The sequence below is a fragment of the Macaca fascicularis genome, chromosome 2, assembly GCF_037993035.2.
Source record: "Macaca fascicularis isolate 582-1 chromosome 2, T2T-MFA8v1.1".
NCBI classification, from domain to species: Eukaryota; Metazoa; Chordata; class Mammalia; order Primates; family Cercopithecidae; genus Macaca; species Macaca fascicularis.
In genome coordinates, this window is record NC_088376.1 from 114,666,445 (window position 1) to 114,690,208 (window position 23,764).

General features: G+C 49.0%; 1 protein-coding gene across 15 annotated transcripts in view; it reads left to right on the plus strand.

Annotated features, from left to right (window-relative positions):
- Positions 1-23,764, plus strand: part of LOC102125569 (RAD54 like 2) — a 166,717-nt gene that overhangs the window by 114,285 nt on the left and 28,668 nt on the right. For 7 of the 15 annotated variants that reach the window (XR_012431228.1, XR_006696088.3, XM_045386176.3 and 4 more), the window contains 5 exons: positions 4,266-4,465; positions 5,872-5,961; positions 8,329-8,421; positions 10,383-10,833; positions 22,500-22,791. Coding sequence is in view for 13 of the 15 variants with exons in the window: in XM_045386176.3 (XP_045242111.1) it covers positions 4,266-4,465; positions 5,872-5,961; positions 8,329-8,421; positions 10,383-10,833; positions 22,500-22,791 (1,126 nt within the window). In the remaining 2 variants the exon portion in view is untranslated. Of the gene's footprint in view, positions 1-4,265; positions 4,466-5,871; positions 5,962-8,328; positions 8,422-10,382; positions 10,834-19,429; positions 20,600-22,499; positions 22,792-23,764 lie in introns of those variants that run through there. The other 8 variants (XM_045386178.3, XM_074032352.1, XM_005547270.5 and 5 more) reach the window with 7 other exon arrangements.

Consider the following 23,764-nt stretch of genomic DNA (forward strand, 5'->3'; position numbering starts at 1 on the left):
ATTTGATTATCTTGAATTAAAAATAATTATTTGATGTGAACAGATTTAAATTTTCTTTCTTTTTTGCGACAGGGTGTTACTCTGTTGTTAGGCTGGAGTGCAGGGGTGCGATCACAGCTCCCTGCAGCCTCGACCTGCTGGGCTCAAGTGATCCTAACACCTCAGCCTCCCAAGTAGCTGGGACTACAGGTGTGCATCACTATGCCTGGCTAATTAAAAAAATTTTTTTGGCTGGGCGCAGTGGCTCATGCCTATAATCTCAGCACTTTGGGAGGCCGAGGCGGGCAGATCATCTGAGGTCGGGAGTTCAAGATCAGCTTGACCAACACGGAGAAACCCCCATCTCTACTAAAAATACAAAAATTAGCTGGGTGTGGTACCGTGTGCCTGTAATCCCAGCTACTTGGGAGGCTGAGGCAGGAGAATTGCTTGAACCTGGGAGGTAGAGGTTGTGGTGAGCCAAGATCGTGCCATTGCACTTTGGCCTGGGCAACAAGAGCGAAACTCTGTCTCAAAAAAAAAAAAAAAAAAAAATTGGCCGGGCGCAGTGGCTCAAGCCTGTAATCCCAGCACTTTGGGAGGCCGAGGCGGGCGGATCACAAGGTCAGGAGATCGAGACCACAGTGAAACCCCGTCTCTACTAAAAATACAAAAAATTAGCCGGGCGCGGTGGCGGGCGCCTGTAGTCCCAGCTACTCAGGAGGCTGAGGCAGGAGAATGGCGAGAACCCGCGAGGCGGAGCTTGCAGTGAGCCGAGATCGCGCCACTGCACTCCAGCCTGGGCAACAGCGTGAGACTCCGTCTCCAAAAAAAAAAAAAAAAAAAAAAAAAAAAATTTTCTTTTAGTCGAGATGAGGTCTCACTGTGTTGCTCAGACTGGTCTAGAACTCCTGGGCTCAAGTGATCCTTCCATATCAGCCTCCCAAAATGTCATAATTACAGGCATGAGCCACCATGCCCAGCCTAAAATTTTTTTTCCTTATTAAGATTCTCATGTTAAAAACAAACAAGCTGCAGCTCCCAGCATGATCGATGCAGAAGTCAGGTGATTTCTGCATTTCCAACTGAGGTACCTGGTTCGTCTCATTGGAACTGGTTAGACAGTGGGTGCAGCCCACAGAGGGTGAGCCAAAGCAGGGCAGGGCATCGCGTCACCTGGGAAGCACAAGGGGTCTGGGGATTTCCCTTTCCTAGCCAAGGGAAGCCGTGATGGACTGTACCTGGAAAATTGGTACACTGCCACCCAAATACTGCGCTTTTCCAATGGTCTTAGCAAACGGCACACCAGGAGATTATACCGCGTGCATGGCTCAGTGGGTCCCACGCCCATGGAGCCTTGCTCACTGCTAGTGCAGCACTCCAAGATCGAACTGCAAGGTGGCAGCCTGGCTTGGGGAGGGATGTCCACCATTGCTGAGGCTTGAATGGGTAAACAAGCAGTCCGGAAGCTGCAGCTGGGTGGAGCCCACCACAGCTCAACCAGGCTTGCCTGCCTCTGTAGATTTCACCTCTGGGGGCAGGGCATAGCTGAATAAAAGGCAGCAGAAACTTCTGCAGACTTAAATGTCCCTGTCAGACAGCTCTGAAGAGAGCAGTGGTTCTCCCAGCACAATGTTTGAGCTCTGAGAATGGACAGTCTGCCTCCTCAAGAAGGTCCCTGACCCCCGTGTAGCCTAACTGGGAGACACTTCCCAGTAGGGGCTGACTGACACTCATACAGCCAGGTGCCCCTTTGAGACGAAGCCTCCAGAGGAAGGTTCAGGCAGCAATATTTGCTGTTCTGCAGCCTCCGCTGGTGATACCAAGGCACACAGGGTCCGGAGTGGACCTCCAGCAAACTCTAACAGACCTGCAGCTGAGGGACCTGACTGTTAGAAGGAAAACTAACAAACAGAAAGGAATAGCATCAACATGAACAAAAAGGTCATCTACACCAAAACCCCATCTGTACGTCACCAGCATCAAAGACCAAATGTAGATAAAACCACAAAGATGGGAAGAAACCAGAGCAGAAAAGCTGAAAATTCTAAAAACCAGAGCACCTCTTCTCCTCCAAAGGATCACAGCTCCTTGCCAGCAACAGAACAAAGCTGGACAGAGAATGACTTTGACAAGTTGACAGAAGCAGGCTTCTGAAGGTCGGTAATAACAAACTTCTCTGAGCTAAAGGAGGATGTTCAAATGCATTGCAAGGAAGCTGAAAACCTCGAAAAAAGATGAGACAAATGGCTAACTAGAATGAACAGTGTAGAGAAGACCTTAAATGACCTGATGGAGCTGAAAACTGTGGCATGAGAACTATGTGACGCATGCACAAGCTTCAGTAGCCGATTTGATCAACTGGAAGAAAGGGCATCAGTGATTGAAGATCAAATGAGTGAAATGAAGTGAGAAAAGTTTAGAGAAAAAAGAGTAAAAAGAAACGAACAAAGCCTCCAAGAAATATGGGACTATGTGAAAAGACCAAATCTACGCTTGATTGGTGTACCTGAAAGTGACAGGGAGAATAGAACCAAGCTGGAAAACACTCTTTAGGATATTATCCAGTAGAACTTCCCCAACCTAGCAAAGCAGGCCAACATTCAAATTCAGGAAATACAGAGAACACCACAAAGATACTCTTCGAGAAGAGCAACCCCAAGACACATAATTGTCAGATTCACCAAGGTTGAAAGGAAGGAAAAAATGTTAAGGGCAGCCGGAGAGAAAGGTCGGGTTACCCATAAAGGGAAGCCCGTCAGACTAACGGTGGATCTCTCGGCAGAAACTCCAGTAATTGGAGACCAGCCTTGGCAACATAGTGGGACCCAATCTCAAAAGAGAAAGTCACTCTCTTTCAAAACTTTCAGACTTTACTTCTGTCATTTCCCAAGATAGTATTGCTCAGGAATGGTCTCTTCTCTTTTCCTCCACCGGCGTCCCCCTCTCCCCCCCCCCCCCCCCTTTTTTGGGCTTTTCTGTGTAACATCAGGAATGGACTAAATCTGAGCCCAGTGAGAAAAGCCACATGGAGAGATGTGACAAATGGTCCAGGCTGGCTATAAGGAGATGTCAGCTTTGTTTCTGGCTTAGTTCTGGCCCTATGGGGGCACCAGCTTCTCACAGCATTTGATGAGTTCATGATCCTGCTGAGTTTTTTTTTGTCCACATGGGTACATGTGAGGAACACTTCTTACCCAAATTCTTAGTCTTAGTGCCTGCAGGGTATGAGGCTTGGGCTGGGTTTCTGTTACATTGATACCTGACCAGGGCCTCTAACTCCTGCCAAACCATCCTAGGAAGACATTGGGGAAACAGGCCAGATAGTACAGGTCTGGGGCCCATCTGGGAAGTTGGAGGTCCACAGGGACAAAGGGCTGACCAAAGGGGCCTTTAAAAACCTAAGAGCAATGTGATTGAGGAGTCATGCAGACCAGCTCCAACAGCAGAGTGGTATAAAAGTGTTATTTTATGTGCCAGTCTTCAGTCAGATGAGGAAGAATGTATCAGTCCAAGGGTTTCCACAACCCCCTGCCTCCGCCCCAGGCCCAAAGACAAAAGATGCAGACTTAAGAAAGCTTGTAGACAGGGACTTTTCAAAAATCTTAAATCAGTAGAAGCCTGGCTTTTGTACACAGTGCTTTGGCAGCTGCTGCTTTTGTTGTCATGACTGGAGGGGCACTTTGAGGGTTGGTCCAGGCTGGAGCTAGGATGAACTCAATGAAAAGTAATGCAGAAGAGAGAGAGAGGTGTCTGTATTACTTATTGAGACTCAAGGTTTCAGAGAGAAAGTAAAGATGTTTAAAGTTGGGACACTATTTTTTAGGATCACCTAAACATGTGTCATTACATGGCCCATTTTCCATGGGTGAATGGGGAAAATTCTGCCCATCTCAACTTAACATATGCCGTGGTCAGGAGAACTTTTCCTGCCTTATTGCATCTTGACAGCTTCCTGGCTTCCCTTTAGGGACTAACTCCTAGTGTAGATAGTCCAGGTTCTAGAGGAGCAAATACTGTCTTGCGTGTCCAGAAAATATTATTCCACCAACATCTGATTATCCTTAGACTTTGACAGATTTTATCCCTCTGCCTCTTTTGCTACAATTGAGTCCTGCCTTCTAGTCTCCTTTTGAATTAACCAGACCCTGCAGATTCTTCTGATCCTTCTCTGAGCAGCAACTGATGGTGTAGAATGGGACAGCCTAGAGAGGCTCTGTAGCCTTTGGAGAAAGGTAAGAGTTGTTCTGGCAAACTCTTTTAGTGTCCTTGTCTTTCTCTTACAGGCAGCCAACTTTGAAGGGTGATGAAAAGCCTGTGGCCAGTGTTCGTCCTGTACAGTCCACCCCCATCCCCATGATGCCCCGGCATGTCCCACTGGGAGGCAGCGTAAGCTCTGCCTCCAGCACAAATCCATCCATGAACTTTCCGATCAACTACTTGCAGCGTGCAGGAGTCCTTGTGCAGAAGGTGGTCACCACAACAGGTGGGAACTCCTGGGTTCTGTGGCAGAGCTGCTGTCCCTTTTAAAATTACTTTGTTCATTTAGGAAGTATCTTATTAAACACCTTTTGTATTTTTGACCTTACTACACTTGGCACTGTTGATAAAAAATAGGGAAGACAACAGTCCCTGGTCTTGAGGAATTTGGATTCTAGTGAAATATCTTGAGAATAACAACACAGAACTGGGTTTTCTTGGATTTGGTGGGTGAGATAGACTCTGAGCGCTGCAGGAATTGTGGAAATGTCACTGGAACACAGGGTCGGTCTCAGGTTCTTACAGAGCTGTGAATATGCTGAACCCTGCCTGACTGTAGAGCCATCTGGGTTTAAAAGACAGCTGTCAACCTTTGTACATAATTAGAAGACCTGAATTGTCACTTGCTCTACCTTTGCGAGTCTGATGTAAATTGAGCATGGTGGGCCAGTCAGCAGTGGTGGGAGGTAGCCAACCCATCCACTCCAGGAGCTTGTTCTGTAATTCAGTATGATTAAGATGGAAAACATTTTGTGATCCTGTTTTTTATCTTGTTATTTGGAAATATTTGTTATATATAAATTATTATTATTATTACTTTTTTGAAGATGGAGTCTTGCTCTGTTGCTCAGGCTGGAGTGCACGATCTTGGCTCACTGCACTTCCAGGCTCAAGTGATTCTTCTGCCTCAGCTTCCCAAGTTGCTGGGATTACAGGCATGCACCACCATGCCCAGTGAACTTTTTTGTATTTTGGTAGAGATGGGGTTTCACCATATTGTCCAGGGTGGTTTCAAACTCCTGAGCTCAAGCAGTTCACCCGCCGTGGCCTCTCAAAGTGCTGTGATTACAGGTGTGAGCCACTGCACCCGGCCAATATATAAATTTTAATGAAAAGATCTTAACTGATTTTTCTAAGTAAAAAATTTGAAACGAGTGAAAAAGAGAGCCCCTTGTAATCCTATTATCTACTAATTCTTGAAAATACTGTTTCCCAGGTGTGGGGGTAATGCCAGCAAGGAAGAGGATTAGGCCATTTTTGGAGCCTAAAGTGATGTGGAGCAGATACGTGCAAATAGTTTAGGGAGGAGGAAAAAAATACACAGAAACAACCATCTGAACTAAAACATTTTTCACACCAAAAACTATGAATTTCTATTTAAATCAAGGGAAATTGATTACAAAGATAATCAGCTCAGATTTCTGGCGAGGTTCCTGTTTTCATAGTATTCTTTGTTTAGATAATTGTGAAAGATCCTGCTTGCTTTACCTTCCTTGGTTTTGGACCTATGCCCCACTGAGAGGCTGTAGGGAAACCAATGAAGAACTGGGGTAGATGTGGGACTTTGCAATTTCCCCCCCTCCTTCAGTCAGGCCCCGTGCAATCTAAATTTAAGATCTGTGTTTTTCCTAGATATTGTTATTCCTGGACTGAACAGCTCCACAGATGTACAGGCAAGAATTAATGCTGGTGAGAGCATCCACATCATCCGTGGGACAAAAGGTAAGAGCCTGACCAAGGACCTGTGCCCTGCCTTTGGTTGAAAGTGCTGGGCTGGGAAGAATAATAAATATGTATGACTTGAGCTAGACAGGGCATAGGAATCATCCCATTAGGATGTCACATTTGGGAACTGAATGAGAAAATAGCATTTGTAGGAGCTTAGGGGAGTTGGGTTGAGCCCATAGGATTATTAGTCAGTGGTTTAAAAGAAGGAAATTAAGGTCCCTACATTTCTCTTATCTTGCTGTCCTTTTTTTTTTTTGAGACGGAGTCTCGCTCTATCGCCAGGCTGGAGTGCAGTGGCGCGATCTTGGCTCACTGCAACCTCCACCTCCCAGGTTCAAGCGATTCTTCAGCCTCAGCCTCCCAAGTAGCTGGGACTACAGGCACGTGCCACCACGCCCAGCTAATTTTTGTACTTTTTTTTTTTTTGTTTAGTAGAGACGGGGTTTCATTATGTTGGCCAGGATGGTCTCAATTTCTTGACCTCATGATCCGCCCACCTTGGCTTCCCAAAGTGCCGGGATTACAGGCGTGAGCCACCATACCCGGCCCTTACTGTCATTTTTATGAGAATCTTGGGATGGGACAAGTAGACACAAGGAGACCAAAATTGGAGGGAAAGAGCGGTGGAATGGGTTATAAGCCTACATATATTTACCCACTTGCTTGGAGCAGGGTGGGAGTCCCCTGATAGGAAATGTATTATGTGGATGAATTACACATGGGTTGCATGATAGAATTTTTGCATGTGGTAATTTGAAAAGTCCACATCTGCCTCTGTCTTCCTTACAGAGGGACATGAGATTGGTGGAATAAAAAAGCTGAGCTGAACAGTGTTGAGACACAATCTAAGCCTGTTTTTCCCCCTCTTTTCTGCACCCACATCTCCTAACCAAGCCTGTTTTACATATTAGCCTTTAAGCCCCATGATTGTGTGAGGCTCTTTGAGACTTTTTGTTCAGTAAAGAGATTTTGCCCTAGCTTCTATTGGATTAGAATACCTTTGAGGTTAGGGAAAAAGTGCCATGAAATACCCGGACTCACAGAAAACACCATTCCCAGCCTCCTTACTGGATTCTTCCTAGTCTAGATCCCAGCCCCCTTTACTGCTCTCTTCCTAGTGTATAGCAGGAGTCACCAAACTCTATGCCCCATGGGCCAAATCTAGCCTGCTACCTGTTGTAATATCTGTAAGATAAGAATGGGTTTTACATTTTTAATTGGTTGAAAAAAAATCAAAAGAGTAATATTTTGTGACATGTGAAATTATATGAATTTCACATTTCAGTGTCCATAAAAATTTATTGGAGAACAGTCATGCCAAGCTATTTTTGTGTTACAGCAGCAGAATTGACGAGTTTATGACTTATAAAGACTTTATGACTTATAAAGCTCTTATAAAACTATCTGGCTCTTGTTTTTGTTTTGTTTTGTTTTGTTTTGTTTTGTTTTGTTTTGTTTTTTGAGACGGAGTCTCGCTCTGTCATCCAGGCTGGAGTACAGTGGCGTGATCTCGGCTCACTGCATGCTCCGCCTCCCAGGTTCATGCCATTCTCCTGCCTCAACCTTTCGAGTAGCTGGGACTACAGGCGCCCACCACCACGCCCAGCTAATTTTTTGTATTTTTAGTAGAGACCGGGTTTCACCGTGTTAGCCAGGATGGTCTCAATCTCCTGACCTCGTGATCCTCCTGCCTCGGCCTCCCAAAGTGCTGGGATTACAGACGTGAGCCACCCTGCCTGGCCCAAAAACTATCTGGCTCTTGTAAAAAAGTTTGCCAACTCCCGGCCTAAAGGCAGCACTGACATTCAAGGAGGTTGATCAAATGACATACCCAAGGCTGAAGAGAAGATAGATTAGTGCCTTGTGGGAATAGAATGCAGGTCTTTCTTGAATTATTCCTACTAGGGGAGAGAGGATATTGAAGCAATAAGGTTCCTTCCTTCCAGATCAAGAGGAGGACCTGGGCCAGAGTGCCTGGGAACATAGGATGCCAACTTACTCTCTTTTGTAGTACCTTATTTATTTCTCCATTGCATTGAACCCTTCCTGATACTTTGTGGTGTAAGTCTCTGTCTCCCTCTAGAGACTAAGCTCCATGAGACAGGGACTTTTTCTGCCTTGTGCATTCTAGTGTCTAGAACAGTGCCTGGCACATGGTAGTCATGTAATCAATGTTTGTGAAATAAATGAATAATTATGAGTCCATAGCTCAGTCACCCCACTCCTTATTTCAGGGGTCTTGGGAGATGGTATAGCTAATTGCATAGCTATTTACAAGCCCATGGCGCATAGCCTGGAGTTTCCCAGGATTGGCTGTATTGAATGTCTGCTTCTAACTGTCTTCCTCATGTCTATTCTTAGGGACATACATCCGTACCAGTGATGGACGGATCTTTGCTGTCCGGGCAACTGGCAAACCAAAGGTTCCTGAAGATGGTCGGATGGCTGCCTCAGGTGTGATGGCTTTTACTTTCCATTTTACTTTTCAAACATTCGTTTGCTTTATTTTGGTTAGGTATTAACTTATTATGTGAACAGATAATATGTACATGGTTCACAATTCAGAATGTACACAAAGAGGTAAAGTGAAAAGTAAGGTTTTTTTTTTTTTTTTTTTTTTTTTGAGATGGAGTTTCGCTCTGTTGCCTAGGCTGGAGTACAATGGTGCAATCTCGGCTCACTGCAACCTCCGCCTCCCATGTTCAAGTGATTCTCCCGCCGCAGCCTCCTGCGTAGCTGCGATTACAGGAGCATGCCACCACACCCAGCTAATTTTTGTATTTTTAGTAGAGATGGGATTTCACCATGTTATCAGGCTGGTGTTGAACTCCTGACCCCGTGATCCGCCTGCCTCGGCCTCTCAAAGTGCTGGGATTACAGGCGTGAGCCACCACGCCGGGCCATAAGTTTTTCCTCCACCATGTTCGCAGCCATCCATTGCTCCTCCTTTTTTTTTTTTTTTTTTTTTTTTTGAGACACAGTCTTGCTCTGTCACCCAGGCTGGAGTGCAGTAGCGCAATCTCAGCTCACTGCAACCTCCACCTCCCGGGTTCAAACGATTCTTCTGACTCAGCCTCCCAATTAGCTGGGATTACAGGTGCGTGCCACCACACCCAGCTAATTTTTGCATGTTTTGTAGAGATGGGGTTTCACCATGTTGCCCAGGCTGGTCTCTAACTCCTGACCTCAAGTGATCCACCCACCTCGGCCTTCCAAATTGCTGGTGTTAAGGTGTGAGCCACCTTGCCCAGCCAACTTTCTTTGTATTTTTAAAACAAATGCTAACATACCATAAAATACTATTTACTCCTTTTTTCACTTACCAGTAATAGTTTATTCCTTATCATTTCTTCTAGATATGTCTCCTTGAAGGTTCGCACAGGATGAGCTATAACACAATGTATTAACTAGTTCCCTGTCAACATACATTTTGATTATTATACTCCACCATCACTGACAGTGCTTTTTCAGAGGTGGTTATATCTATAGGATATGTTCCTTAAAGTGGGATTGCCAGGTCAAAGGGCGTATGTGTGGCACATGAACAGTGTTAAGAACTCTTGCCAAGTTCCCCTCAGTGGGAGTGGTTCTCATTGAATCCTCCCACCCCAAGCTAGAATTCTAGAGGGCTAGAATGCTCTTATTCCCTGCTTTGTATTATGGAAATTTCAAATTTTCATACATACAGAAAAGTTGAAAAATAGCACCATGAGCACCCATATATCCTGCACCTAGATTTAATGATTGTTGGTTTTCATAAACCTTCTTCTTTCTCTCCCTCCCTTTCTATTATTTGAGTCATTTGTAAGTTGAAGATATCATGTCATGTTTTTCATCATGTCATCTTATCTCTACTTCAACATACATCTGCTAAGATTAAAGATATTCTCTTCCTAGCCACAATATCATTATTACACTAAAGAAAGCTAACAGTTCCATAAAATTACCTAGTATTCCAAAATTGAGATTCCTATTTGTCCCAGTTGTCTTTCATAGCTATGGATTTTGTTTTGTTTTCAAATCAGAATGAAGTGCTTTTTAGCTTGATTTTCCTCTTTCTCCCACACTGATCACTGACTGTCTCTTACTGCCAGAAAAAGTTTGACTAGTTTTAAGAATGATCTCTTAGTGTTTCATATCCCTTATCTCATAGGATTTACTTTGGTATACTTTTACAGTTTGGGGAACTGGGATGCAGAAAAGTTACATGTCTTGTCATAGATAGACTTATTTCTGGGGTCAAAGAATTTCTTTCATTGTGACTGGAAAAGGTTGACTGGGTGATGTTGTTTAGACATCAAACTATTATAATTTTGGGGACTACAGGATAGGATTTTTTTTAATGGAGTTTTCTCCTCCACCCTTCTTCTCTCCCTGGCCACTCTGGTTCTCAGTTACCTACATTTTGTCCCCAGGTTCCCAGGGACCTTCTTGCGAGTCCACAAGCAACGGCAGACACAGTGCCTCATCACCCAAAGCCCCTGATCCTGAGGGGCTGGCCAGGCCCGTCTCTCCTGACAGCCCAGAGATCATCAGTGAGCTTCAGCAGTATGCAGATGTGGCTGCTGCCCGGGAATCCCATCAGAGCTCCCCAAGCGCCAGTGCCGCCCTGCCTGGCCCCCCGGCCCAACTTATGGACAGCAGTGCTGTTCCTGGGACAGCTCTCGGAACTGAGCCTCGACTAGGGGGTCATTGCCTCAGTAGTTCCCTCTTGGTGACTGGCCAGCCCTGTGGTGATAGGCACCCAGTGCTGGACTTAAGGGGCCACAAGCGAAAGTTGGCCACACCACCTGCTGCCCAGGAGTCATCCCGCCGGCGGTCCAGGAAGGGTCATCTGCCAGTCCCCGTGCAGCCGTATGAACACGGGTATCCAGTCTCTGGCGGGTTTGCCATGCCACCCGTCTCCTTAAACCATAACCTCACCACCCCCTTCACCTCCCAGGCTGGGGAGAACTCCCTGTTTATGGGCAGTACCCCCTCCTACTACCAGCTGTCCAATTTGCTGGCAGATGCCCGCCTGGTGTTTCCAGTGACTACTGACCCTCTGGTGCCAGCAGGCCCCGTCAGTTCCTCTTCCACGGCTACCTCAGTCACTGCCAGCAACCCCTCCTTCATGCTCAACCCTTCTGTGCCAGGGATACTACCCAGCTATTCACTCCCATTCTCACAGCCACTCCTGTCCGAGCCGAGGATGTTTGCGCCTTTTCCTTCCCCTGTCTTGCCCAGCAACCTTTCGCGGGGCATGTCTATCTATCCAGGCTACATGTCCCCACATGCAGGCTACCCAGCTGGTGGCCTTCTACGGTCCCAGGTGCCTCCATTTGACTCTCATGAGGTCGCCGAGGTGGGGTTCAGCTCCAATGATGATGAGGATAAGGACGATGATGTGATAGAGGTCACTGGGAAATAGCTGGGGAGCCCCTCCCCACCTCACTTGGGGCCCCCAGCAGGTTGCCCACCAAGCTGGAAGGCAGTGATTTAGACTTTTTGAGAATAGGACACTTGGCAGGAGGGAAAAGGAAGAGGACAAAGGAGGGTGGTTGGCCAAAGTGGCAGAGCTCTGTTGCTGTTTAACAAAAGAGGCAAAAAAAAAAAGGTCCAACAGAGCAGCAATAGTGGGAAATCAGGGACCCAAAACAGGGATGGAGGGGCAGTGCAGCCTCTTTTCCTTCCTGCCTTGCTTATGCTGTCTGCTTGCTTACTCGCCCATCTGAGTGTAGAAGCGCACATCCCATTTCTGTTTTTGGGAACATTCTCTCCCAAGAGAGCTGCCTTACTAGGTGACTTAGCTTGGCCTGGGGAGGGGATTGAAGGGAGGGAGAATGAGTGAGAGAAGGAGGGTGGGTAGCAGGAGCAGACTGTGATCCCATGTGAAGTGGGGTCTTTTTAGGGGTTGGGAAGGAAGCTGACCAGGTATGTGTGTTTGTGAGTGTGTGGGTGTATGTTTATGTATGTATGTATGTATATGTATGGAACAGAGCAGGGGTGAAGGTGGGAGGGGAGGGAGGGAAGAACTAAGAGGGAAACTGAAAAATGAATTTATCTTTCTTTAAATGGAAGTCAGTTTGGTGGTTCATGGCACCTATTAGTGTGAACATCAGGGTGAGCCCAGAAGAGCCATGGAAATCACAAGTTTCCTTCTAGATGGGTGAAGAGAAGGCCCAGCTAACTCAAGTGTCTGGTTTTCAGAGCCACATTTGTGTGAGAATGTGGGGAAATTCATGAGAGAAAATGGGCATTACCAATCTATGTCTCTTAACCCCGGTGGCTATCTCTGAGCAGCTCTCCCTTTCCAGCGTGGAAGGTTGTTTGTGTGCAGAGGCTGGGAGGGAGAAGCACTGCAGTATGTGAATGAAAGGTCATAGAGTTGTGGCTGGAAAAGACATTTTTCACCAGGGTGGAACTGAGCCTCCAGCTGCCTATCCTGGTAGTCTTTCCTGTTTCTTTCCTTCCCCTTTAGAGAGCTCCATGTTAATTTATTTCTTATGGGCAATTATTTATTACTTGGACTTTTCATGTGTCTTGTTTATTTGGGGGTGGGGTGGGGGGAGGTTAGGGGTAAGGAGGATAGGAGATAGAAAGGGAAGTTTTAAGATATCCCAGACCCTATAGCTACTGGTGAAAAACAATCCTGGATGGATGGTAAATTGACCAGGGAAAGAGTTAGGTTTGACCAAGGTTTGGATTAAACAACTATATTTTTGAGAGATGGCTTTTCAGGAAGATCAGGGAATCCTGAGACTGGATAGTTAGTGGAGGGTGGGACTCATTCCACAGAAATTGAAAGTTGTGATCATAGAGTTTGCAATTGGAAAGTAAGAGACCCCAGATTTGGAGCTATATCCTCCTGGGATGACCTTAGAGGCTGGCTGTCTATGCCAAATAGTGAAGCTGTGGATAGGTGGTTGCTGGGTTGAGGGATTATTGATTTCTTGTTAGGAAATGTCTTCAGGTAGTCCATGTAGGCCTGGTGTCTGCTGCCTCCATATTTGAAGGAACATGGAGGAGCCCTTTCTCTGTAGGAGCCCTAAGTCTGGGTTTTACCTTAACGCGCCAGTCATTCTGGGTCTCCCATTATTGCCATTGCCAGGGGAGGGTCGTCTAGTCCTTAAGCATAAACACTGGCTGTCTTCCTATTGGTGTCCCTGCCCCCTCTGTATCCACCACCCCAAGACTTTGCCAGACGGTTCTTTATGATGAACAAACTTTGGCTTTAGAGCTTTACCACTTACCCATGGCTCCCTCCTTACTGGGCAGGTGCTGTACCTGCCTCTTCCCAGCCCAGAAGGCAGCTTAGTCAGGTTATCCCAGTAGTAGCTCCTGCAGTTCTTCTGACCAGCCCATTTCCATCTTTGGAGGGCCTTAGCAGACTCTGGGGTATTGTCCTCAGAGAAGAGACAAGGACATGATGGATGGGATGCATGTGTATATGTGTGTTTGTCTGCTGTCCAATAACACCAAAAGTGGAACTTAAGAAGCTTTGTGTTTTCATAAGCACCCTGCCAGACACTTAACTCTTCTACTCATGGAAGCCTTAGATCTACAATTTAGCTATGCAAATTATTTTAATAATTTAAAAATAGCAGTTCCAACCAGTGCTTTCTCTTTCAGATGCATCCCAAGAATGGATGGTGAAGGGACTCAGTTGGAGTGGGCTCTCAGGTTGAGGCTGGTGCAGTAGGAGTGAGCTAGACTGAATCTCCAATTTACAGGACATACTCAGAACCTGGGTTACACTGATGCCTCTCAGGCCCTGGAGCACTGGGATCCCAGAGACGCATGTGTGCAAGTGTGTATGTGTGTGTGTGTGTGTTTTGTCGGGAGAAGGGGGTATTTCTGTGTTCACTTCTAGGAAATCACTGTACCAACCTCCAAGAATCCGGAAACCTTCCCAGCCGGGAACTGAAACCATTCCCTGGAGGGATGGGCTTGACTTTTGAAGTTGACAGAAAGTAAATGGGTATTCTGAGAGGCAGCACATGCTTACTCTCTACCCAGTGTTCCAGGGACTGGGTCTTGCTTCTACTCAGCAGAGGCCATCATTCTGAGAGGCTGACCTGACTAGAGAAGACTTTCTCTCATATGTGCAGTTTCTATTGTGTAGAGGGGTTGGGGGTGGGATCATGGGAAATTGGAGTGCTACCAGGTCCGTGGTTTTTGCTTTTTTTTTTTTTTTTTAAAGAAAAGAACCTGAAAACACTTCTGACTTTTCCGCTGTCTCTTTATGTGTGCTGGTAGGCAAATGTGCATGCATACCAAACATAAGCATGTTTGTGAGGGAAGCGGGAAGTATCTCAGAGCCTAAGAACCATGTTTTACAGTTTCTTTGATCATAAACACTTGGTGGTGTCTTCCACCCACCATCCAGGCCTGAGTGGGGGTTGTGGCTGGTAATAAGAGGGAGGGCAGAAAATCAGGCCTAGGCGTTTTCCCTTACCATTGTCTTCATGAAATGTTTTCAAGGGCCTCTCAAGCCCCATTCATCTGGTTTAGCCAAGTTCTCAGCCTGGGGAACACAGTACTACTTAATGATTCAGGTTTACCATTTATAGTGATGCTTGATTTCCTTAATATATTTGTAGATAAAAATTGAACAGGGACAAAGTAGCTATTTAAGAAAGGAAGTGAACCATGTTGGGTCATATCATTTTATTTAGATTGGATATCTATGAAGTCCACACTTTGAGTTATGCTTCTTAGCCATCTATCTCATCATCTCCTGATTTAAGGATAATTCTGTCTGGTCCTTGGAGCTCTCTTCCCTAAGAATTAGTGTGTGGAGTCTCTATATGCTTGTGATTCACAACTAAATATGAAATTTCTCAATTCAGGAGCAGGAAGCAAAGTGCTGGGGTAAAGTTTTGCAGATTGGTTGAAACACTTAGCCAAACTTAAGTGACCTGGGTAGGACCATCACTCCCAAAGTTGTCAGCAGAGAAGGGCCCTCTGTGTCAGTCTATTCAAGCCTGGTATTGTTCTGAAATTAAGTCCTTATCCCATGGAGAAGGTCTTCTGGGGGCTTTACATTCTTTGTTACTAGTGTTCTGGATATTACCTTCTGCTTTCCACTTCTTTTTTTTTTTTTTTTTTTGAGATGGAGTCTTGCTTTGTTGCCCAGGCTGGAGTGCAGGGGCATGATCTTGTCTCCCTGCAACCTCCACTCACGGGTTCAAGCGATCCTCCTGCCTCAGCCTCCCAAGTAGCTGGGATTACAGGTGCACACCACTACGCCCAGTAATTTTTGTATTTTTTAGTAGAGACGGGGTTTCACCATGTTGGTCAGGCTGGCCTTGAACTCCTGACCTCAAGTGGATCCGCCTGCTTTGGCCTCCCAAAATGTTGGGATTACAGGCATGAGCCACTGCTCCCAGCCCCCACTTCCTTTTGATTTCTCAGAAGATCAGTCTTTCCCTTCTGAGCCATGGCCTTCTGTGCACCCAGCTCAGTGGCTCTTCACCTCCAAAACTAGGTGAAGTCATCCTTCCCCAAAAGGACACCGGGGAGATGTTCTGGCCCTCTGCTGACTACTCCCAGGAATCAGTATCTCAAGGACTATTTGAGAATGCTGTGCTCTCCATTGGTCACCTTCAGACTCTGTTCCCCTGCTGCCAGCTCTTCTCTTCTGCCCTGTGTATTTTGCTGTGATCCCCTTAATGGCTTTTCTGTGCTACTAGCTTGGCCCTAGGCCTTTTATGAATATCTGAGTCTTATAACGATGAACTTGAGCAGGCAGTGTCCAACTTCTTTGCTCTTCAGGGACCTGAGTGTGCACCTTTCGCTTTTGCAGGTCTATTTGACATAGTAATCTAGTGCGTTGGGGAGGGGTAGCCAAGCAGGCTGCAGTGTCTGCAATGCAGAGGGCTTGGGGAGGTTTGGGTACTCTCTGCTGCCACTACTGGGATGATATTCAGAAGAGAGAGGACCTAATACTGTGACCGGACCCAGGACCCTCCCTGGAAGAGAGCTCAGCCCAGCTGTGTGTGTGTGTGTGTGCGCGCGCGCGTGTGTATGTATGTGTGTGCTGTGCTCATCTGCACCTGGGTGTAAAATGACTGTTATCTGGTTGTGTTACTCAGGGTGGGCTGGGGACTCACCAGAAGAATCCCCCCCAGCCTGCCCAAGACAGGTTTTTCCCTTGTACCATCTTCAGAGAGGTCAGGGGAAGAGGGTCCAGGTGGGTTAAGGGGGGTCGCTATGGACAACCACTAAGACCAGACTGCTGCCAGGAGGAGTGGGGGATAATGAGGTGGCCCCAGGGTCCTGGCATCTGGCTTTGGTTTTCCGTCTTCTTTCCTCAGGACGCCCCTGAGGCCTGGGACCTGTGCCTGGCTTTGAGGAGCATCTGTGGCTGGGTGATCCAGCTGCTGGTGTGATCATGGGCTTCCCTCCTCTCAGCAGGGCAGGCGCTCCTGCGCCAGAGACTGGGCAACTGGCTGTTTCTATGACGTATTTATTTTTACTTGTGTTTCATGTCACTTTTTTAAAAAAAAAAGCAAACAGAACAATTGTAAGTCAGTATAACTGCCTATCAGTTTTCTTTATTTCTCTTTTTGTAAAATAAAATTTAAACTCAAGAAGGCAGTGTTGCTTGATCAAGGAATTGTCTGGATAGCTGTTTGGCTGGGTGGTGGTGAAAGGAATAGATCTTAGAACATAGTGGGCTCTGGGATAGCCCTTGGGTGGTGAGATAGGCAGGAGCAGAAGAAGGAAGACTGCTGGCAGGCTCTTTGTTGCAGTGGGGTTCACTGGGCTTTTTCTGCTTTTGTTCACCTGAAGAAGGATGTATTACCAGGCTCCAGGGGAAACAGCAAGCTGACTTCAGAGTGGCTTGAAGCTAGCTAGTCCTCAGCCAAGGCAAGACCAGTGAAGGGGCAGCCCTGACTAGACCAAGTGAGTGGCTGGGGATTGGGCACAGTGCCTTCAGAGGGTGGGAGATGGTGTGTCTGTGAGTGGCTGGTGGCAGCGAAAGCATTCTTACTGCATGTGTATTCTCTGATTGTCATCCGTGTTGGGGAATCTAAGTCACTGGCCCACAGAGTTAACCAGAGCTTTGGAGTGTGAGAGGTGGGGGAAAGAAGGGACAGTCTACTCCAGCTTCCTGTTTAATTCTTCAAGGGGAGGGGCCCTGGGGAAACAATTTTCTGGAAATGTACAAAGAAGGATAGAGAAAGAATCTCTGTAGTGATTCCTTGGACAGAGGAAGGCAAGAGGAGATGAAGGCCAAGTCTGGACTCATGATAGGGGAATCTGTGCTATTGGGAGATAAGATTGGGGGTGGAGGCCGAGCGTGGTGGCTCACGCCTGTAATCCCAGCACTTTGGGAGGCCGAGGCGGGCGGATCACGAGGTCAGGAGATTGAAACCATCCTGGCAAAACATGGTGAAACCCCGTCTCTACTAAAAATGTAAAAAAAAAAATAAGCCGGGCGTGGTGGTGGGGGCCTGTAGTCCCAGCTTCTTGGGAGGCTGAGGCAGGAGAATGGTGTGAACCTGGGAGGCGGCGGAGCTTGCAGTGAGTGGAGATCGCGCCACTGCACTCCAGCCTGGGCGACAGAGCGAGACTCTGTCTCAAAAAAAAAAAAAAAAAAAAGATTGGGAGTGGAGGGTGGTAGCAGGTGGCTGGGCGAACTTGTTTCCTCCAACTTGTTACAAGGGGTTGGAGTAAAGAAAGTGCCTTGCAGAGTAGGCTGCTGCCTCCTGGTGGCCAGCCGCTGCCTTGCAGGGATCCTGCCAAGGGACTTCACTGGGCACTGTTGGAAGCAGCCTGAGGTGAAGCTGGGCAGGCTGATGTGATGGCCTGCAGCTCCAGTCACCAGCGGACTCTCCTTCCACAAAAGAGGTGCTGAAGCTCCTGAGGCACATGCTGAACTCTGATGTGGGGCTCTAGAGTTCCCCAGTCAGGCTAAAGGAAGTGAGCAGAGAGAACAAGATAAAGAATGGGCACCTCCTTATAATGGTTTCCTGGGAAAAGCTCACCACCTTCTGAGAAGCAGGAGAAATGACCACGCAGACCCCGAAGGCAGAGGCTGTCAGTCTCTGAGCCTGGGCCATGGCCGCTCATTGTGTCAAAGGAAATGCTTCTAAGTGTGTAGCCCGCCTGCCTGGGGCACCTAAGCTGAGGGTTTGACCATGTGCTTGATGTTCATAGGTAAAACAACTGCTGCGACCTGCACTGGCCCAGCCCGGAGTGCCTGTGAGGGTCCAGCTGCCTGTTCTGCCAGTGTGCCTAGAGAGCTGGGACAGGCTTGGCCCTGTGGATAAAGTTCAATCTCCCCTGCCTGCAGAAGGAAGAATGTGAAGCACAGGGAAAGGAAGCTGGGATTCTGACTGCCTCTGTGTGCCCAGCCTGCTCTTTGCTGGTGCAGTAGTGGGGATCCACAAGGTGAACCACCCTGTGACTGCTGACTTTTCCCACCACCACCTTCGTGGTGTTCCCATCTGCTGGATCCCCTCCCAAACATCAGTCCTTGTCAGGATACCAAAGTAGCTCTTGGCCTCGCCGGTCTTGTAGCCAAGCTTAGAAGCATAGTTGTCACGTTCCCCACCTCCCACCAAAAGTCCGGGACTCTCACTAGGGGAGCGTTTTATCTTTGGGCCCCTAGAAGAGTGCTTTGTAGTTTGTAGGTCCTCAGAAATTTGAGGCGAAGATTGAACCAATCATCAAGGAGCTTACACTTGATGTGGGAATCACGTAAGTTATCGCTAAACCAGAAAAGTAGACCAGCCTCCCCCAGCTACAACCCGGGCACTGAGGGAGGAGCCTGGAAGAAGGGCATTCCCATGGAACGTGAACTCCAGGAGGGCGGTGCCTTGGTTTTGTTCACTCTATCCCCAGCCCCTAGAACTGTCCTGGCAAGGAGTGATAATAAGTGTTGCATGGATGAATGTACTCACGGAAGTGGGAATGGGTGGACAGAGGCAGGAAGCAGATATTTGCACTACGCAGAGATTGGATCCACCAGTTTCTTCCGCGAGCCCAGACTGGGCTTCAGCTTCCTCAGCTGTGTATGCCTTGCTTGGTTCCCAAGTCTGTTGTGAAGCCACAGTGAGAGAAAGTGGCAGGACTAAAGGTGGTACAAATGCCAGAGGCTGATACTGCTGTGCTGCACCTCCTTAGCCTGTACAAATTCTCCTCAGCCCCAGCTCCCTGGTCCCCAGCCTGGCCCTCTACTGCGGACCACTGGGCTGCCTCCCGTACCCAAGCCTGGGCCAGGCTGTCATTATGGTGCTCCTGGCAACCCAGATGCCGGGGGGTGTTGCTAAATCAACCTCAGCAACCGGATAGTTTGTTGGAGGCGGGAAGGTACGCCGTGGGTTCCGCCGCAGCTGGCGCTGGGACTAGGCGCACGCCCGTTGCCATGGAGACGGGGCGGGGCAGGCTCCGCTCTCGGGTTCCCGCGCGCACGCGCCCACGGCCACGGCCACGTCCCGCCGCGAGAGGGGGCGGAGCGACCGTGCGCGGCGGGCGCGCGCAGGCTCCGTAACCGAGCCCTGAGCCGCCTGCGCGGATCGGCGTCCGCAGCGGGCGGCTGCTGAGGTGAGGGCCGGGCCAGAGAAGAGGCATACCCGCTGGGGCGTAGGTCTGGGACCCCTGTCCGCCCTGGCGCGACCTCAGGACTCCCCGTGTCCCCTCCGTGACCCCCGCGGCCCGGGCCGCTCTTTGCATCGTCTTGCCCACAGATGGCCTCGGGTCCGAGGGCCTGGATGCGACGTTGGGGCAGCCCCTACTCTTACGGGCAGCCCACTGCGGCGGCCACCGGTGCAGGGCATGCCCCGGGGCCGTGGAGGTGGGGGAAAGAGGCGCGAGTCGCGTTTTAACTCCGCCCCTGTCCCCCAAGGCCGCGCCTCGCAGCCTGGGCTGCAAACTTTAGCGTCCCTTAAGTTACAGATGTGCGTGGGGCTCCGTGAGGAGGTGGGCGAAGAGAAAGGCTCTGAGTAAATAGGCGAGGCCCGGGATGAGCAGGGGCTGGAATCCGAAAGTGGGAGGCGGCGGTCCCCGACCCACCATAGTCCACCCGCTGCCTGCTAGCACCGAAGTTTAGCCTAGGACTGGGGCCGTTTAAGGGCCCGGCCCTCCGCCGCCTCGCACGTGAGCGGCACCAGGAAGCCGGCTGGGCGCAGCCATCCCTGACGCTCGCCGGCACCGGCCGCACGCGTTCATGCCGGGCCTCCGAGCGGAGGGGAAACCGAGGCTAGAGGGAGGGCGCAGTCTGCCCAAGGTCGGCGGCAGCGGCAGTTTCTGAGCGCCAAGTGTGGTTGGAGCCCTCCAGGAAGAGGGGCGTGACCAGAGCTCCAGTGAAGAGCCCTGACCTTGTAAAGCTAGGTTTAGCTTCTGATTTCCCCCAAAGGGTTTGAGAATGGGACGACGGTGCTTTAGAGGCCCCGGTAGGCTTTCCCTGAGGAGGGTAGTCAGGGCACGATGGTCGGCTCAGTGGTTATTTCCTGGGCAGGGGTGGCTGTTCTTTCAGCTCCCAGCACTGGAGCGCTCGGCTCCTGCCGCACTGGATGCAAGCAGTTACTAAAAGTGAGCCTGGCATTTCAGGTGAACTCCCAGACCGTCTTCCTTTACTTTTGAATATAGGGGAAATTCATGTTACGCCTCCCCGTGCCGACCAAGCCTCTGAGACGCACAGGTGCATTCCCCCCCCCCCCCCCCCCTTTCTGAGCAGTTTGGGAAGTGAGAGGAAGAGAAAGGTAGATACTAAGTTTGCTTGAGGAGACAGGAAGTGTTCAGCTGAAATGGCAGATCAGGGTGAGAGTCTGTCATTCCCAAGGCAAGTGGGGGCCTAGATGCTGAGAGTTTTCCAGCTTTGGGCTCAGAGATGTCCAACAAGGATTTAATGCTTGAGCCTTTCTGGAAGCCAGTCACCAGAGAAGAGAGAGAAAGTGGAAATGGGGGCCTGGAGTCAGAGTGTCTGGGCTTGTGTTGCCTGCATTTTGGTCCACGTGGCTCTGTTTAATACCTGTGTTACCTTAGGCAAGTCTCTTAACCTCTAACCACTTGTACCTTTAGCCTTACCTACCTCTTGATTGCTTTAAGGTAATGAAGTAGCTGTGTTTCAACATTTAGACAGTTCCTGGCATATAGTAAGTGTTCTGTGGAAGATTTCTCATCATTATCAAAGAAAATTGGAATGAAAGTAACTGGAGATGAGATGAGTAGGACAGGCAGAAAAGAGAGAGATACTGATGGGTAGAAGCACAGATGGGTGAGACTAGTGGGCAACACCTCAATTTCCTGACACAAAAAGTTTAGAAATTTACTTTGCCTCTTTGTGAGCAAATACTGTGTGCTCATTGACTCCAAAGACGGTTTTTTTTTTTTTTTTTTTTTTTTTTTTGCATAAAATCAACACCCAGCACCCACAGGGAAGAAATAATTACACAGAGCTAAGTTTTCCACAAAGCTGCAGTGTGGCCTTTTCAGCTTCAAAACTTTTTAAATGTTAAATATTACTTTTAAATAATTGAGGTGGGAATGTCCCCCCAGTGGGTCACATGGCTCCCTTCCTCTTTAAACAGTCTTCTCTGGGCTGTGATTTATTCCCCCCGCCTGGGCAACTCAGGTCAAGCCCTCCTTGTAAGAGGGTTAGGCCTCTGACCCCAAGCTGCCTGAAGACCTAGGCAGCCTGCCTTGAATAGCTCACACACTGGCCTCTGTGTTACGTTCCTGGGCCTGCTGTTGAACAGCTTCTTTTCCTCTTATGGATAATTTTTACTTCTTCCTGCTATGCGACTCCCCTTTTAGCAGCCTTTTCCTCTTACTCCTCACTGTTTCTTCTATGGGCTGGAAAATTGGGATGAAGCTTGTTAACATTGGTGGTTCAAGTCTGGGAAGCTTAGTGTTGGACTTTGTTCTAGCTGCTCAGGCCGTTTTGCTCTGGTCTTTCCTCTGGTTCTGGATGGGTGAGCTTGCTGGATTGCAAGGTCCCTGAAGGCCAGATGTACTTAGAAAAGGAGAGTTTCTTATGGAATTCTCTTCCTGAGGCACATTTTCCCTCACGGGTTTTTGTTCGGTATGGTTTGTCTCCCTGTTCATTAATAAGTGTTTGAACCCTAGCATTTGCCAGTCCTCCCTCTGGCAGTCCTCCCTGAGGCTTGGGGAGGCTGGGCTGGTGGCGTGGTTCAGCTGTGGGGAGGAAGAGGTAATGTGGAGGAAAGGCAGGCTGGCTGGTATCTGGTGCATCTTGGGGGAGACTTTTCAGGGCCAGGAGTATGTCTCTGGCTGACTCATTCCTGTGCCCCTCTATGACTCAGTTTCCCCAGGTATGACCAGGGCTGCCAGCTCACAGGTAGAGCTGCTCTGAGATCCTCACCAACTGCGATTAAGAAATAAAGAGGCTTGTGGCTTCAGTCATCCTTTGTAGCTCCCTTCTAGGTCACTCTGTGTGTAAACACCTCTGGCCCCTCCCCTCTCTGGGTCAGAGCACCCAAGGCAGGACTGAGGAGGTTGGGCCAGAACTGCTTGGCGGGCAGGTGGGCACATTGTCAGAGCAGGCTACCAGCCTCCTCTCCCTTCTTTCTCCTTTACAGCTGCCTTGAGGTGCAGTGTGGGGGGTCCAGAGCCATGTCGGACCTGCTACTACTGGGCCTGATTGGGGGCCTGACTCTCTTACTGCTGCTGACGCTGCTGGCCTTTGCCGGGTACTCAGGGCTGCTGGCTGGGGTGGCAGTGAGTGCTGGGTCACCCCCCATCCGCAACGTCACTGTGGCCTACAAGTTCCACATGGGGCCCTATGGTGAGACTGGGCGGCTTTTCACCGAGAGCTGCAGCATCTCTCCCAAGCTCCGCTCCATCGCTGTCTACTATGACAACCCCCACATGGTAAGGAGCCTCCATGGGGTTCTGCTCCATTGATGGACCTGGTGGGCCAGGGCTTCTTTGGGGAGGGTAGTTTTGGTTGCTGAGGAAAGGGTGGGAGAATCTTCAAGCTGGCTTTCACACCCCTCCTCTAAGAGCTTGAAGCGCCTTCCAGATTTAGCCTGGACTTCTGCTCCCAGCATCCATATGTGGGCTTTCTGTTTGCCCAGGTCTGGTTCCCCTTGCCCATGGCTAATTGTGGATTTCCAAATGCAGTGGACTATACCACCATGAATCCCTAGCTTCTGCCAGGACTTTGGTCCCCTGCCTCCTCTTCTTGTCATCCCTCCTTCCATCTCCATTTGGGGCCAGTGCTCTAAGGCCAAGCCATTCAGATTCTGCCCACTCTTTGGGGTTACATCTTGCTGTTTCTGTGCTTTCCATCCCTCAGCTCTCCTGCCATAGTTGTAGGCCCTTGAGGGCTGAGAGGGCAGTCCCTGGGCATGGGGCTTGGAATCTTACCTCTTCAGCCATTCTGATGCCCCCCAACCCAGTGATATGGCATTTCCTTAGACCTCAAGCTGCCTAGTTGGGAGATGGCCTAGGGGGCTAGTGGAGCCAGATGAGCTACTAAGATTGTTCAGAATGCTGATGTCAAAGACTAATCCAGCATCACTAGCACCCTGTGGGCGTCTGGCTGTTCTTACAACCTATGGTGAGTCAGAGCTTGCCAGTGTAGCCTACTGCTATGCTATGGGGTGGTGCTGCCCACAGCTGGATGGGCTGGCAGCTCTGTCAAGGGTTCTTCAGCCTCTAATACTAAGCTGTGCCAAACCAAGCATTTGGAATCCCCAGCTCTGATTTCTTTGCCTGGAGAGCTCAAGTGGACAAGCCCTGCAGCCTACCCAATGCCTGCTGACTGGCTCACTGGGGCACTAGTTGAAACAGGGTGTGCTGGCTCCCTGTCTGTGCCAGGTTCTACTCTACACCTACACTC